Here is a 14,398-nt window from a genome sequence, read left to right as displayed (position 1 = left end):
ACACACAGCCATCTCGCTTGGGACTGGTCATACTTGTTATTGACACAGCGCTGACCTCAAAGTCAGGTTTAAAACACAGCCTCATTCCCAGGCCTCACATTTAAGTAAATCTCTAGCAGTCCTTCATTTGAGAACCTTCCAAGGCTCTAGCCTTTCTTCCAGGGTCTGGCTGGTTCATACACATGATGCCCAGGCTGTGTGCTCAACACTTGTCCAGTGCCCCTACCTCAGGATGAGTTCAACTCACCTGTCCTGAAGTCAATATCTCACCACGGTTCAAGATGGCAGCTGGACGCTATGACTGTCTCTGGGCCTATTTCCTTCTCCCTTCCAGGAGGACCCTGCTCTGCTCCTGCACTTTCAGTCCCCTCAGAGTCCAGTATTCTTCCCCTGAGTTACCCCTCACCAAATCTACTCGGCAACTTCCTTATGTCTGGCAAAACCTTCTAACACTACATCGAAGACAGAGCCCAGCAGGCATTGATTCAGGTCCACTTACAGCCAGAGTGAATTCCTTCCTTGAGTGATGACCCCTGTGAACTTGGTCAGGCGTCGGGCATCTACTTCAATCCACTGCTGGAGGTCACTCCTGCCCGCGCACCATGCCCCATCATAAAAGTCGTTCTCATTAATGCCTGCCTGGAAAGAAAAGAGGGGTGCTCTTCAGAAAGACCCTGGGTTTAAGACGATTAAGGCTAATATTTTAATGAGATTGAGAGAAGAAAGAGATAAAATTTTAAAAGTAAGAAGGGGGATGAAGAAAAAAATTATTATGCCCTGAACTTCCTGTTTTAAATTATATAAGGGTATTATATAGTGTTAAGAAGTTAGACTATCTCAAGATGACATGTTCTCTTCTTGCCCAGCGTGAAGGATGAAATTTAATGAGTTCTCCTATTACTCAGTTATCCAGCACACAAACCCAGTCTCCTGCATACCCGCCCACATGCTCTGGGTGCTGGGGAATCAGAGGTGGAGAGTTTTCTCTGGGAACCTCACCATCCAGGCAGCGGCTGCGTGACGGCGCAATGAGCTGGTGCCGCGGAGGACTCTGCGCAAACTGCTGTGGGAGCATTTAAGGACAGCCCAGCTGTGTCCCCAGAGATCACACAGAGACTCTCCAAGATGAGGGTGGCATTTGAGCTGAGCCCTGAAGAATAAGCATCTATCTAATGAATATTTATCCATAAGAATTTAGCTCATTTAGTCTGCGGGTTATCAGTCACAAGTATGAACAAAATTTCTTTAGATCTGCATTTCCAAGGTAGGTTAAACTTCTGGTCTGAAATTGTTCTTACATTCTCACCATTTGAAGAGATGGTTTCTTGATACACACACACACACACACACACACACACACACACACACACACACACACATATACATACATGAATGATTAGGAGCTGGAGAGATGGCTTGGTGGGTAAAAGTGCTTGCCACACACACGTGAGGACCTGAGAGAGTACCTGGGGCTGAGTTGATTCCCAAGCTGGGTGGTGTAGCCCTGCACACGGCTGCCACTCTAATGGGGGTGTAGTAACAGGAGAATTAATCGCTGAGGCTGCCTGACTGAAATCAGTAACTCCAGGTGGAGTGAAAGACTATCTCGAGAAAACACATAGATGAGAAATAAGGGACACCTGACCTTCCCCTCCGGCCTCAGCACACACATGCATGTCACACATCCACAATTCATTATCACCATGCACATATTATACATATATACACACGAAATAAACCCATACTTTAAAAAGAGATATTTGAGTCAAGTGAAACATTCTTGTTTGCTTAGCCTCCTTCTTCATGAACCCTCCTTTTCCTATGGCTATTTCACAAGGACATAACAAGAGGGGAAAAAGTCAGAAGAATGTCAGACTGACAGTTCAGCCTATCCTCTCATTCATTTAGCCCTTTTCAGCTCACATTTTGGGGTCCAGCCTGCCCTTTAATGGGCAACAGTTCAGAAGACGGTGATAGTACATGACCAACCGAGCCAAGAGATACAGCAGCAGAACTCTGCCCATCACCACAGGAACTCATGCAACCCTGCGTCAGTACCAAATTGTGGTTTGTGCATCTTCAGTGCAATCCTGAATTCATCCTCAATGACTTTTGAAGCAAACAGTAGACTGCTAACTTAGCATGGTCTTTTAAAAGCACTGCAGTCTCAAATGAAAGGGAGTTTAAAAACCATTAGTCAGGCTGGGGAAATAACTCTGTTGGAAAATGCTTGCCTTCCAAGCATGAGGATCTGACTTTGGCCCACAGAGCCCATGTGTTTTAAAAGAAAGGTTGGTGGGAGGGGAGGGGTTCTGGAGAAATGACTCAGCAGTTAAGGCATTTTCCTACAAGGCCTAACAATCCATGTCTGAGTCCCTAGTACCCACGTAAGCCAGATGCATAAAGTGGTACATGCATCTAGAGTATGTTTGCAGTGGCTAGAGGCCCTGGAATGTCCATTCATTCTCTCTCTCCTTGCAAATAAATAAGCCAATCAAATATTTTAAAGATTTATTTATTTATTTATTTATTTATTTATTTATTTATTTAATACAGAGAGAGGGAGAGACAGAGAGTGAGAATGGGCATGCCAGGACCTCTAGCCACTGCAAACGAACTCCAGATGCATCATGAACACCATGTGCATCTGGCTAACATGGGACCTGGAGAATCGAACCCGGGTCCTTAGGCTTTGAAGGCATGCGCCTTAACCACTAAACCATCTTTCCAGCCCCCAATAAAATATTTTTTAAATGTTTTGGATAGCTTATAATTCCAACTCTGACCACAAAGATATAGTTGTGGGGTTCAATTGAGTTAACTGGTAAGCCAGTCTAGCCTATATGGAGAGTTCTAGATCAGTTTAGAGACCCTATCTCAAAAAAAAAAAAATTGGGTGGCACCTGAAGAATGACACCTGAGGTTGCCCTCTGCCCTCTACACACATGTGCACATACATGCGTGTACACACACACACACACAAGCTGTTAGTCAATACTCCCCAGAAACCAAACTCTCACTTCCCCAGCACAAGGGTCCAGATGGCTTCAGAGATGTCTCTGGTAGTACCCGGCAGTTCTGTAGGTTCTGCCTTCTAGAATCATCTAGAAAAGCTTGCGTTTAGCAGCTTTGTTACCTGTGCATCTGGGGCCGGGGCCGGGTAATTCTTTCAGAAGCCTGGTGCCTCTCTGCGCACAAGGCGTCTCAGTTCCCAACCCCGCCAGACAGCAAGCAGGTCATGATGGCAGCCGAGGGCTATAATTACACTGCCGCTTCCTTTCTCCATCTGAAGACAATTATCTTCCTAATAACAGACATCCGCAGCACAGTAATGACCTACGATATCACAACCCGCCCATCTCCTCTCAAGAAACCACGACACACACTTGGGCTCTTTTTGTTGTCCTTGTTATGGGCCTCCTGTTCTCGTGAACAGCCGTGGGGGCGGGGCTGGTGCTCAGAACAGTTCTTTTCCTTTAGTAAAGGAACCTCCCCATGCCTCTGCTGCACGGTGGATGTTAAAAGTGAAAGAAGCAAGCAGCCTTGCCCCGAGAGCTCAGGGCAGAAGGACAGATTGAAGTCTACACATGACACAGGCTGATAGTCCCTGGACAGGTGCTGGTAAAGAGTGTGGCTCTAAGGTTCCACCAAAAGCTGTGAGTTCCAGCTGACCCTCTACACTGTCTAAACGTGGGCCATTTGGGCTGGAGGGATGGCTTAGTGGTTAAGGGCATTTGCCTACAAAGCCAAAGGACCCAGGTTCAATTCTCCAGGACCCACGTTAGCCAGATACACAAAGAGACACATGCATCTGGAGTTCGTTTGCAATGGCTGGAGGCCCTGATGCGCCCATTCTCTCTCTCTCTCTTTCTCTGCCACTCTCTCTCTGTCTCTCTCTCCCTCTGTTGCAGTCCGGTTCGCATTGCTGGTAGAAATCACCCAACCAAGAGCAGCTTCTTGGAAAAAGAGATTTATTTTGGCTTACAGGCTTGAGGGGAAGCTCCATGATGGCAGGGGAAAACGATGGCATGAGCGGAGGGTGGACATCACTCCCTGGCCAACATAAGGTGGACTACAGCAACAGGAGGGTGTGCCAAACACTGGCATGGGGAAACTGGCTATATAGCCCTTAAGCCCGCCCCCAACAATACACTCCCTCCAGGAGGGCTTAATTCCCAAATATCCATCAGCTGGGAACCTAGCATTCAGAACACCTAAGTTTATTGGGGACACCTGAATCAAACCACCACACCCTCTCTCCCTCTTTCTCTGTCAAATAAATAAATAAAAATAAACTTGGGCCATTTGCCCAACTGTTCTGTGCTGTGCTTTGGTTTCTACATCTGTCAATGAGAGGGTGATGGTCATTTCTCCCTTAGGATTGACATAAAGGTGTGGGTAAAAAGAATGAGAGCTGGGCTGGATGGATGGCTTAGCTGATAAGGCATTTGCCTACAAAGCCAAAGGACCCAGGTTTGATTCTCCAGGACCCATGTTAGCCAGATACACAAGGAGGCACATATATCTGGAGTTCGTTTGCTGTGGCTGGAGGCCCTGATGTGCCCATTCTCTCTCTCTTTCTCTGTCAAATAAATAGATAAATAAAAATAAACTTGGACCATTTGCCCACCTGCTCTGTGCTGTGCTTTGGTTTCTACATATGTCAATGAGGGGTGATGATCCTTTCCCCCTTAGTGCTGACATCAAAGTGTGGGTAAAAAGAATGAGTGCTGGGCTGGAGGGATGGCTTAGCTGTTAAGGCATTTGCCTGCAAAGCCAAAGGACCTAGGTTCGATTCCCCAGGACCCACGTTAGCCAGATGTAAAGGGGTTTGGAGTTCGTTTTCAGTGGCTGAAGGCCCTGATGCACCCATTCATTCTCTCTTCCTCTGTCTCTCTTCCTCTTTCTCTGTCAAATAAATAAATAAATAAATAATTTTTTTTTTTTTAAAGAATGAGTGCTGGGGGCTGGGGAGGTGACTGAGAGGTTAAAGGTGCTTGCTTGAAAGCCTGACGGGCTGAGTTAAATCCCATGTCACCTGTGCCAAGCTGGCACAAAGTGGCATCTGCATCATTGACTGCAGTGTGCCCACAGCAATGGCAAGGGGAATCCAGAGGCTTGAAGGCCAGATAGCCTGGTGCACACACAGTACCAAAACAACGAGGTCCCTTCTCAAAGCAGGTGGGGGCTGCAGACATGGACCAGTGGTTGAGGCACTTGCCTGCAAAGCCTAATGACCTGGGTTAGAGTCTCCAGGACCCACGTAATGCCAGATACACAAAGTGGTGCCTTTCTCTGCAGTTCATTTGCAGTGGCTAGAGTCCCTGGCATGCCCTTTCCCTCTCTCTCTTTCTCTGCATGCCAATAAATAAAATGTTTTTAAATGGTGGAAAAGTGGAAGAAGAGGGCTGGAGAGATGGCTTAGCAGTTAAGCGCTTGCCTGTGAAGCCTAAGGACCCCGGTTCGAGGCTCGGTTCCCCAGGTCCCACGTTAGCCAGATGCACAAGCGGGCGCATGCGTCTGGAGTTCGTTTGCAAAGGCTGGAAGCCCTGGCACGCCCATTCTCTCTCTCCCTCTATCTGTCTTTCTCTCTGTGTCTGTCGCTCTCAAATAAATAAATAAATAATTTAAAAAAAAAAAAAAGAAAAGTGGAAGAAGAGAACAAAAACCCCAAGGTTGTCCTCAAAACCTCCACATGCACGCTGCGGTACATGAGTGACCCCCCCACACACACACATACATCACACGCACATAAAGTCTTTAATTTTTATTTATTTATTTATTTATTTTGGTTTTTTGAGGGTTTCACTCTAGCCCAGGCTGACCTGGAATTCCCTATGTGGCCTCGAACTCATGGAGATCCTCCCACCTCTGCCTCACGAGTGCTGGGATTAAAGGCAGGCGCCATCACGCCCAGCTTAAAATTTTTAATTTCTTAAATAAGTGCTCCAAAGATGTTAGTTATCAGGATATTTAAAGCAGCGGTGTACAATTGGTTAGCACTGTCAGTATGTGGAAACGCATGTGGTTTATGAATCAGTTCAAATTTTACGTGATTCTGGGGAATTATGCTACTATTCCAGGTCATTGCCATCACTTTTTTTTTTTACAACTTCAAACATTCAGAACACCATCCAGATTCTGAGCTAAAAGGCAGCCCATGCTCTGAGGCTGTCAGCGGATGCCCACACTGCCCTGTCACGGCACACCCTCACTCTGTTTACCCACACAGCCACAGTTTCTATGATTTTTATTGTGAAAAATCAAGCAAACAAGCAAACAATTTGGCAGTGACTGGAGTCATTTGAGGCTGTCACGGCTAGTGGAGGGGTAGAGGACAAGGCTGCTGCTAACCCCCTACACTGCCCAAGACCACTTCCACAGGAAGAGGCACCTGGGTGAAATCTTTCAAACGCCATGGTACCGATCCTGGTTTAAGGTGCACCAGCGAGCACAGAGCAGCCCGTGGCTTGGGCTCTTTCCCTGTGAAACCCCAGAAGCCTAGAGGAGCCGGTTCTTCTCCCCCAGCATCTGCCAACCAAGCCTTGGCATTGCATGTAAAGTTCCTGGCTTCTCCAGCCTGTAGCTATTGCTCTCACTGCCAATCTCAGTTCTTTCTGGGCATACCAAATAGCCAATTAAGTGTAGCCCAGTGTCACTGGAGAGGGAGCGCCCTGGCGGTGGATGACTCATGAGGAAATGGCAGCCTTCTCTGCAAAACCAATTAGGAACCAACAAAGCCATCACCTAGAGAGGTCACCACGCTGCACTGTGGCACAATTAGCGGAATCAGTAAAACACCTCTGAGAAAACAGAAGGCAAGAATCTCCACCACGTTGTTTAAGAGCACAGGATACATTTCGGAGAAACTTCAGCTAACAGTTGTTAAATTTAAAGGTTGGATTCCTTAAAGGATAAGCTAGTGTCAAAACCACCATTAGCACGGCATGCTTCGTTCTGCCACAGCAGCTAATGAATTAAGAATTAAGGGAATTTTTTCAAGGCAATCAAGTTATAGGAATCATCTATCTTCCTTCTGACAGGCTCAGTTATGGGAAAGTTAAATGTAGTTACTAGTAAGCCCAAAACAAAAACCAAACCTAATATAACGTGCTTGAGATTAATCATATAGAATTTTTCTATTTCAAAGTGATGTAATAAACGTGTTAGTTTTCCTCTGTCCTTCCCTTAAGAATCCCTTTAAAGAAAGAACATCATAACCTCAATCACTGGTACAAAACAAACAAACAAACAAAAAACTTAAATTATTATATTTGAAGACAGAAATCCGATGGAGGAATCCTGAGTGTTTCTGGGGAAGGAAGCACAGGACTCCAGCAGAATGGAGCCACACAGAGCCTCAAGGGAGTGCAGGAGTCTTGGAAGGAAAGGCAAGGCAGGACTGAAGAGGAACTATTCCCCCAATGTGTGGAAAAAAGCAGTGAGGTCCTCCATATTTACTCCTGCACTCCACAGAGGACCTGAGTTTTTTGTTGGTTTGTTTGCTTGCTTGCTTGTTTTTGTTTTTTTAAATTTCAAAATAAAAATCATAGAAACTGTGGCTATGTGGAGCCCAGGTAAGCAGAGTGAGGGTGTGCTGTGACAGATTTCAGTGGCTGTCAGCATACTGTGGAGTGATGTGGTCCAGCTCCACTCTCCTTCCCAGACACTAACGTGATGCAGCCAGGTTGAAACAAAGCAAAACAAAACAAGCAACGCAAGGCGTGACAGAGAACAGAAAGCACATCAAAGAAGCTTTAACTGTTATTCCAGAAAGATCTTGGTGACATGAAACAAGAACAGGGCACTCTAAAAAAGCAAAAGAAGCAGGGAATAAGAAAGGCCTTGTAGAAGTGAAGAATGTAAAAGCTGAGTTTAAAAGAAAGATTAAGACTAGAGAGACAGCTCAGTAGTAAAAGGTGCTGGCTTGCAAAGTCTGATGGCCCCAGTATGATTCCCCAGTGCCCAAATAAATCCAGATGCACAAAGGGGCACATGCAGTGGCAGAAGACCCAGGCATGTCCATGCCCCTCTATCTGTTAAATAGATAAATAAAAATATTTCTAAAAATAAAAAGAAAGGTTAAATAGGAAAAGTTGAGGAAATTTTTACAAAAAGTAAACAGAACACAAAAACAGTCAGCGGGAGAAAAACAAGAGCAGAGGAAGAAATCCAGAATAATTTTAGGGAAAAATCCACCAAATAAAAAACGTGATATGATCTCCTAGATGTGAAAGGCTGAAGTCTACAAAACACTAAAAACACAATGAATAAACTAAGGCATGCCATTGCAAACCATCAAAGCATCAGAAACAAACAAAAAAAAAATAGATTTCAAGAACTACCAAAGAGAAAACAAATAATAAGACAAATACATAAAGACAAAGAGGCATAATGATGGCACATTGTTTTCTTATTGAGAATAATATTAATTAATATCACTAATATTATTGAGAATTCTAGAAGAATGGAGAGAGCATGCCTCAGAATCCTGAATCCACAAAGATTTCACACCCTAGGATTTTGTGTCTGGACGGATTATCAATTCAGTATGGAGGTAAAATAAAGACAGTTTTAGATTCATCAGCTTCTCCAAACTCTTATTTCTCACATGCCATTTCCATGAGGCTACTAGAGAACGTGTTTCCCAAAGGCAGAACACTGGAAACATAAGGAAGAGATCCAGAAGTTTGGAGTTCCAACACAGAAGAGAATTCTCAGAATCACAGTGAAGGAGGTCTCAAGACTGCGGTGGCTCCACAGGTGAGCCACGAGCAGCTCAGGAAATCAGAAGAGACGGCCACAGAAAAAGGAGCAAAAGTAGGCTGCGATTACTCACAGGCTTTCCCGATTAAAGGCATCTGAAGGGTGTTAACAGACCCAGCCCTGTTGCTAGATATAGAAGACATTTTCAAAACATTTAAGCAGTTCTAGAAAAACATAAGGTCAAGGAGCAATATAAAATGAACTTTTTTGGCTTAAATATATATTTCTTGGCTTAGTAAGAAGAAATATTTACATAGTCATAAAAAGAAAAGCCTTGAACCCGACATGGTGGTGCATGCCTTTAGTCTAAGCACTCGGGAGGCAGAGGTAGGAGAATCACTGTGATTTCGAGGCCACCCTGAGACTACATAGTGAATCCCAGGTCAGCCTGGGCTAGAGTGAGACCCTATCTCAAAAAACCAAAAAAAAAAAAAAAAAAACCCTAAGACCCAATTCTTTGAATGCCTATGTATATGTGGCATATGTGCATGTGTGCATGCATGTTCCTATGTGGGCAGACATACATGTGTAGGCACGTGCACATGTGTGCATCAATATGTGCAAGACAGAGGCTGGCTTCATTCACTTCTCAGCCTTATTTTTTTTTTAATTTATTTATTTAAAAGCGACAGACAGAGAAAAAGGCAGATAGAGAAAGAGAGAATGGGCGCTCCAGGGCTTCCAGCCATTGCAAACGAACTCCAGACGCGTACCCCCTTGTGCATCCTGGCTAACATGGGTCCTGGGGATTCGAGCCTCGAACCAGGGTCCTTAGGCTTCACAGGCAAGCACTTAACCGCTAAGCCATCTCTCCAGTCCTCAGCCTTATTTTTTGAGACTGTGTTTCTCACGGAAAACAGAGCTTACTGTTTCTGCTATAAGCTAGCGTGCGAGGTCCAGGGAGCCTCCTGCCTCCACCTATTTATGGGGCCTGGATTGCGGGCACGCACTGCCACACCCAGCTTCTACGTGGATGCTGGGGTTCTAAACTCAGGTCCTTAGGCTTGTGTGGAAAGCACCTTACCACTGAGCCATCTCCCCAACCCCTAAGATACAATCAAAGTTGATCAAGCTTACTAACATTAGCACAGTAAGATTGTCAACACTAACTGGAAAAAAAAATAATAGACAACATCCAAAGGATAAAAATGACGTGATAGCCTCATTTTCATAGGAACAATCCAAAACACAAAGCCAAAAATTTAGGAACTAATACACATTAGGCAGAGAAGATTGCTCAGTGGTTAAAGCTTCTTGCTTTAATATGTGCATATTAACTGAAAATAGAGATCTAAATCTCCAAATAAACAAGTAAGAATTTAAGCCGGGTGTGGTGGCGCATGCCTTTAATCCCAGCACTCGGGAGGCAGAGGTAGGAGGATCGCCGTGAGTTCAAGGCCACCCTGAGACTCCATAGTGAATTCCAGGTCAGCCTGAGCTAGAGTGAGACCCTACCTCAAAAAACCAAAAAAAAAAAAAAAAAAAGAATTTAAAGTAGCTGCTTGTCCCACAGGACCTGCTGACAGTCAGAGAGAGAATAAACATGGCAGACACTCTCAAAAGACCAATGTTTGTCATTGTCATATCCTTTTAATGCTGAGTCTATCCTGCTTGTTTGTAAAACCAATCTTTTAAAAACACATCTAAATATTCAAAAGCAAAGGAAGAAAATACATCGCACAGACCCCAACTGAAGGAAAGGCCACTGCTTTTTTCCCCACTTCCTACAGGAGCACCTACTATGTGCCAGGTATATGCACAGTGCTTTGCTCTGTGGTACATAGGGAACACAGTGAGCCTCAAGCCCATGCTGCCCTCATGAAATCACTGCAGTGCAGCTCCCAACATCCTGAGAGCAGCCCCTAAGCAGGAACATCTGGAAGCAAATTAAAAAGTCATATCCAAGTGAACATAACCATTTAACAACTCTACAATAGTTGACTTACAGCTGTTATTCTGCAGACATAGCCCATGGCTATTTAGACAAAAACAAAATAAAGTGGAAGTTATTTCAATTTTTTTGTGTGGTATTTGTATGTAGCATATGTATGTGTGTGTGTGCATGCACACACACAGATGTGCATGTCTCATGAACAAACATGCAGAGGATGGAGGGGAAGGTCTGGTTTCTACCAGTATATCTCCTCTGCATGTTTCTTTGAAATGGAGTCTCTCACTAAACCTGGAGCTGCTGTTTTATTTTTTGTTTGTTTGTTTTTTGGTTGTTGTTGCTTTTTTTTTTTTCCAGTCGGATTGGCTGAAACATTAAGCACCAACAATTCTCTGGTCTTTGTCCCACATAGGACTAGGCTACAGACATGTATAGTTATATGCTGCTGCTGACCAAAGTGCTAAGGAATCAAATTCAAGGCATATCAGGCCCCCTCAGGCCCTCGTGCTTGGGCAGCAAGAGCTCTTACCCACTAAACCATCTTCCCTACCCCAGCCCCTTCAAAAGGTTTTTGAGAAAAAAAAAAATTTAGAAGCAATGGTTTAATCTTCACAGGTTATCAATGTGTTACCCTGTGGTGGTTTGAATGTAAAATATTCCCATAGTTTCATGAGTTTGTGTTTAAGCCTCATACTGGGTCCCCACCACGCATAGCCTTGGGGAGGTGAAGCCGGGCTGGAGGAGGGGCACTGCTGGGAGCAGCCTTGGGGAGCTACGACCTAGGCCCCCTGCCAAGCTGAGCTCACACTCTCTTCTTCCTTCCTGCTCATGGGGAGCTGTGCACGCCTGGTTGTCATGCTCTTGCCACGCCTCCCCCGCCAGGACGAGGCTCCCCCACCCCGCCAAACTGTAAGCTAGAAATAAGGCTTCCATAAACTGCTTCTGGTCAGATGTTTTGTCCCTGCAGCAAGGACAAAGTAACTGCTAAGTATCCCCTTTGGGAGTGGTGGTAGTGGGGTACCTGAAAAAAAATCAGTAATGACATCTGATTGACATAGCTAAGTAGCTAATCTGCCATAAAGGTGCTGTGATGTGGTATGAACTGTTAGAGCCAGAATGACTCCATCTTTTGACTCTTACTGCCATCTCATTGTAATCCTCTGTTTCTCAAGAGTACCCAAACCACCGGTGATTCAGGTGCCCCCCATAAACTTAGGGGCTCGGAATGGTAGCTTCCCAGATGATGGAGATTTGGGAATTAACACCTCCTGGAGGCAGTGTATTTCTGGGGACGGGCTTATGGGTGTTATAACCAGCTCCTCCTTGCCAGTGTTTGGCACACTCTCCTGTTGCTATTGTCTACCTTATGTTGGCCAGTTGGTGATGTCCACCCTCTGCTCATGCAACTTCCCCCTCAAGCCTGTAAGCCAAAATCAACCTCTTTTTTTTCCCACAAGCTGGTGGTCGGGTGATTTCTGTCAGCAATGCAAACCCAACTGCAACAACACCACTCCCAAATTATCACATTCCTGGAATGATCCAGACTGCCCATCCCCATTACCACTTCCCTGAAGGGGCTGAGCCCTGAGGCGAGGTGGACTGTTCTGCAACTGAGACATTTCAACAACCCCCTCCCACTGCCCCATAAGTATCCCCTAGTCTGTAAGGGAAGGGGGGGGGCTCTAAGCTTGCCTGGTTAGAGCCCTTCTCAGGCTCTCCCTGAATAAAGCCTGTCTCTGCAGCCGAGCCAGGGTGTAGGTGACACAATCTACCCTACTCCCTACTGCGTTTGCAAAGTGCCGCTGTTCCCATAGTTGAGCGTTGATCCTTTAGTCAGAGAAGCGTTTGCTGTGCAGGTGGGGCTGGCTACTGGGGAGACTCAAACTCATCCACGTGCTGACTGTAAGTGGCTGTTGAAAGCTCAGCAGGAAATGAGACATCTCTATCACGCCCTCCAGGGCTCAGGGACCATCGCAGACGAGGGCACCGAAAGAGTGTAAGGACCAGAGACGATGGGGCAGAGTGCCTTGGGATGTTACCTTTCTAACGTGAAGCGGTCATTGCTCTCATGACCTAACAATGACTGCCATTATCCTCACCAGACTGGCATAATTCTGGGCCCATCAACATTGTGACATGATGATAAAGTAGGGCAATAAGAAGACATCAAAACTAGAAGAGGAGGCTAGAGAGATGGCTCAGCATTTAAGTGCTTGCCTGTGAAGCCTAAGGACCCTGGTTCGAGGCTCGATTCCCCAGGACCCACGTTAGCCAGATGCACAAGGGGGCGCACGTGTCTGGAGTTAGTCTGCAGTGGCCGGAGGCCCCGGCACGCCCATTCTCTCTCTCTCTATCTGCCTTTCTCTCTGTCTGTCACTCTCAAATAAATAAATAATAAGCAAAAAAAAAAAAAAAAGAAGAGGGACTCGTCAGAAAGAAGAAGGGGTTCAGTGGAAGGAGGTGGGATGGGAGAACAGCAGAAGGTAATAGAACTATGATGAAAACACATTATGCACATGCATGAAACTTGTCAATTAAAAGTTCAAAAGAGGGGCTGGAGAGATGGCTTAGCTGTTAAGGTGCTTGCCCACAAAGCCAAAGGACCCAGGTTCAATTTGCCTGTACCCACATAAAGCCAGATGCACAAAGTGTTGCAAGCGTCTGGAGTTTGTGTGCAGTGGCTAGAGGCCCTGGCATACCCATCCTCGCTCTCTCTCTCTCTCTCTCTCTCTCTCTCTAATAAGTAAAACAAAAATTATAAAAAAGAAAGTTCCTATTAACTCTACACTGGACAGTGATGAAATCATATTTCTACTTTCGGCCACAGCTCCTCTTGCTTTCTCATGACCTAATTTCATTTATGACATTATTATGAATATTCCACTTTATATATGTTTTCATTTTAGTCAGCACATAATGATTGTACATATTTAGGGGTACAGAGTGAAAGTTAAATGAAATATGCAACCTGTGAGTCAGGGTCACTAGCATATCTAAACCTCACATACCTTTCTCTGCACTGGAAGACATTCAAAATCCCTCTCTACCAGCTGTTCTGAAATGTTCAATGAGACAGCCCACTGTGCTGGAAAATGCCCTGCCTCCTTCCTCCTAAGCAACTGCACCCTATCTATTATTTGCCTGTTCTCTGGATGGGTGTTTCCAAGTTCTTATTTAATGACACACGAAGTAGGCTGGGCGTGGTGGCGCACACCTTTCATCCCAGCACTCGGGAGGCAGAGATAGGAGGATCTCCGTGAGTTCAAGGCAATCCTGAGACTACATAGCGAATTCCAGGTCAGGCTGGGCCAGAGTGAGACCCTACCTCGAAAAAAATAAATAAAAAGACACATGAAGTAAAGTAGCCAGAAACGTTACTAAGAGAAAAGTGATGGTCCACCACAAGGGGCACAGTGTGCCACCTGAGGAGAAGAATCCCCAAGGACCCCAGTTATTGTCCACGAGTCCTTTATAAAGAGTCCATGAGAAGTGGGTCCAGGTATAAGAAGCATAGTTGGGGTGGTGTTCTGGTTTGATTGGCAGGTTTGGGTTACGTAACCTTTTCCTCTAGGATAGGCATGTCCCTTCCCACAATGCATCTGACTTTAATCCCATGCATGCCCAGCTAACTATCCTTAGGCATGAGATGGTGGTGGATAGGGGACTCTCCTTTTAGTTCACCTACAGTCTTACTGTGTATGCAGTCAACACCAGTCCAGGCTGGCTGTTCATCCTGGATGT

General features: G+C 45.4%; 1 protein-coding gene across 1 annotated transcript in view; it reads right to left on the bottom strand.

The window, feature by feature from the left end:
* The window catches only part of Cpxm2 (carboxypeptidase X, M14 family member 2), a 151,021-nt gene that overhangs the window by 85,893 nt on the left and 50,730 nt on the right, over positions 1-14,398 (bottom strand). The window contains exon 4 of the mRNA XM_004659267.3: positions 500-639. Within this exon, the coding sequence (XP_004659324.2) occupies positions 500-639 (140 nt within the window). The remainder of the gene's footprint in view (positions 1-499; positions 640-14,398) is intronic.

The sequence above is a fragment of the Jaculus jaculus genome, chromosome 1, assembly GCF_020740685.1.
Source record: "Jaculus jaculus isolate mJacJac1 chromosome 1, mJacJac1.mat.Y.cur, whole genome shotgun sequence".
In the NCBI taxonomy this organism is placed as follows: Eukaryota; Metazoa; Chordata; class Mammalia; order Rodentia; family Dipodidae; genus Jaculus; species Jaculus jaculus.
Note: the sequence above shows the minus strand (reverse complement) of the source record. Positions and strands in the feature narration are given on the sequence as shown.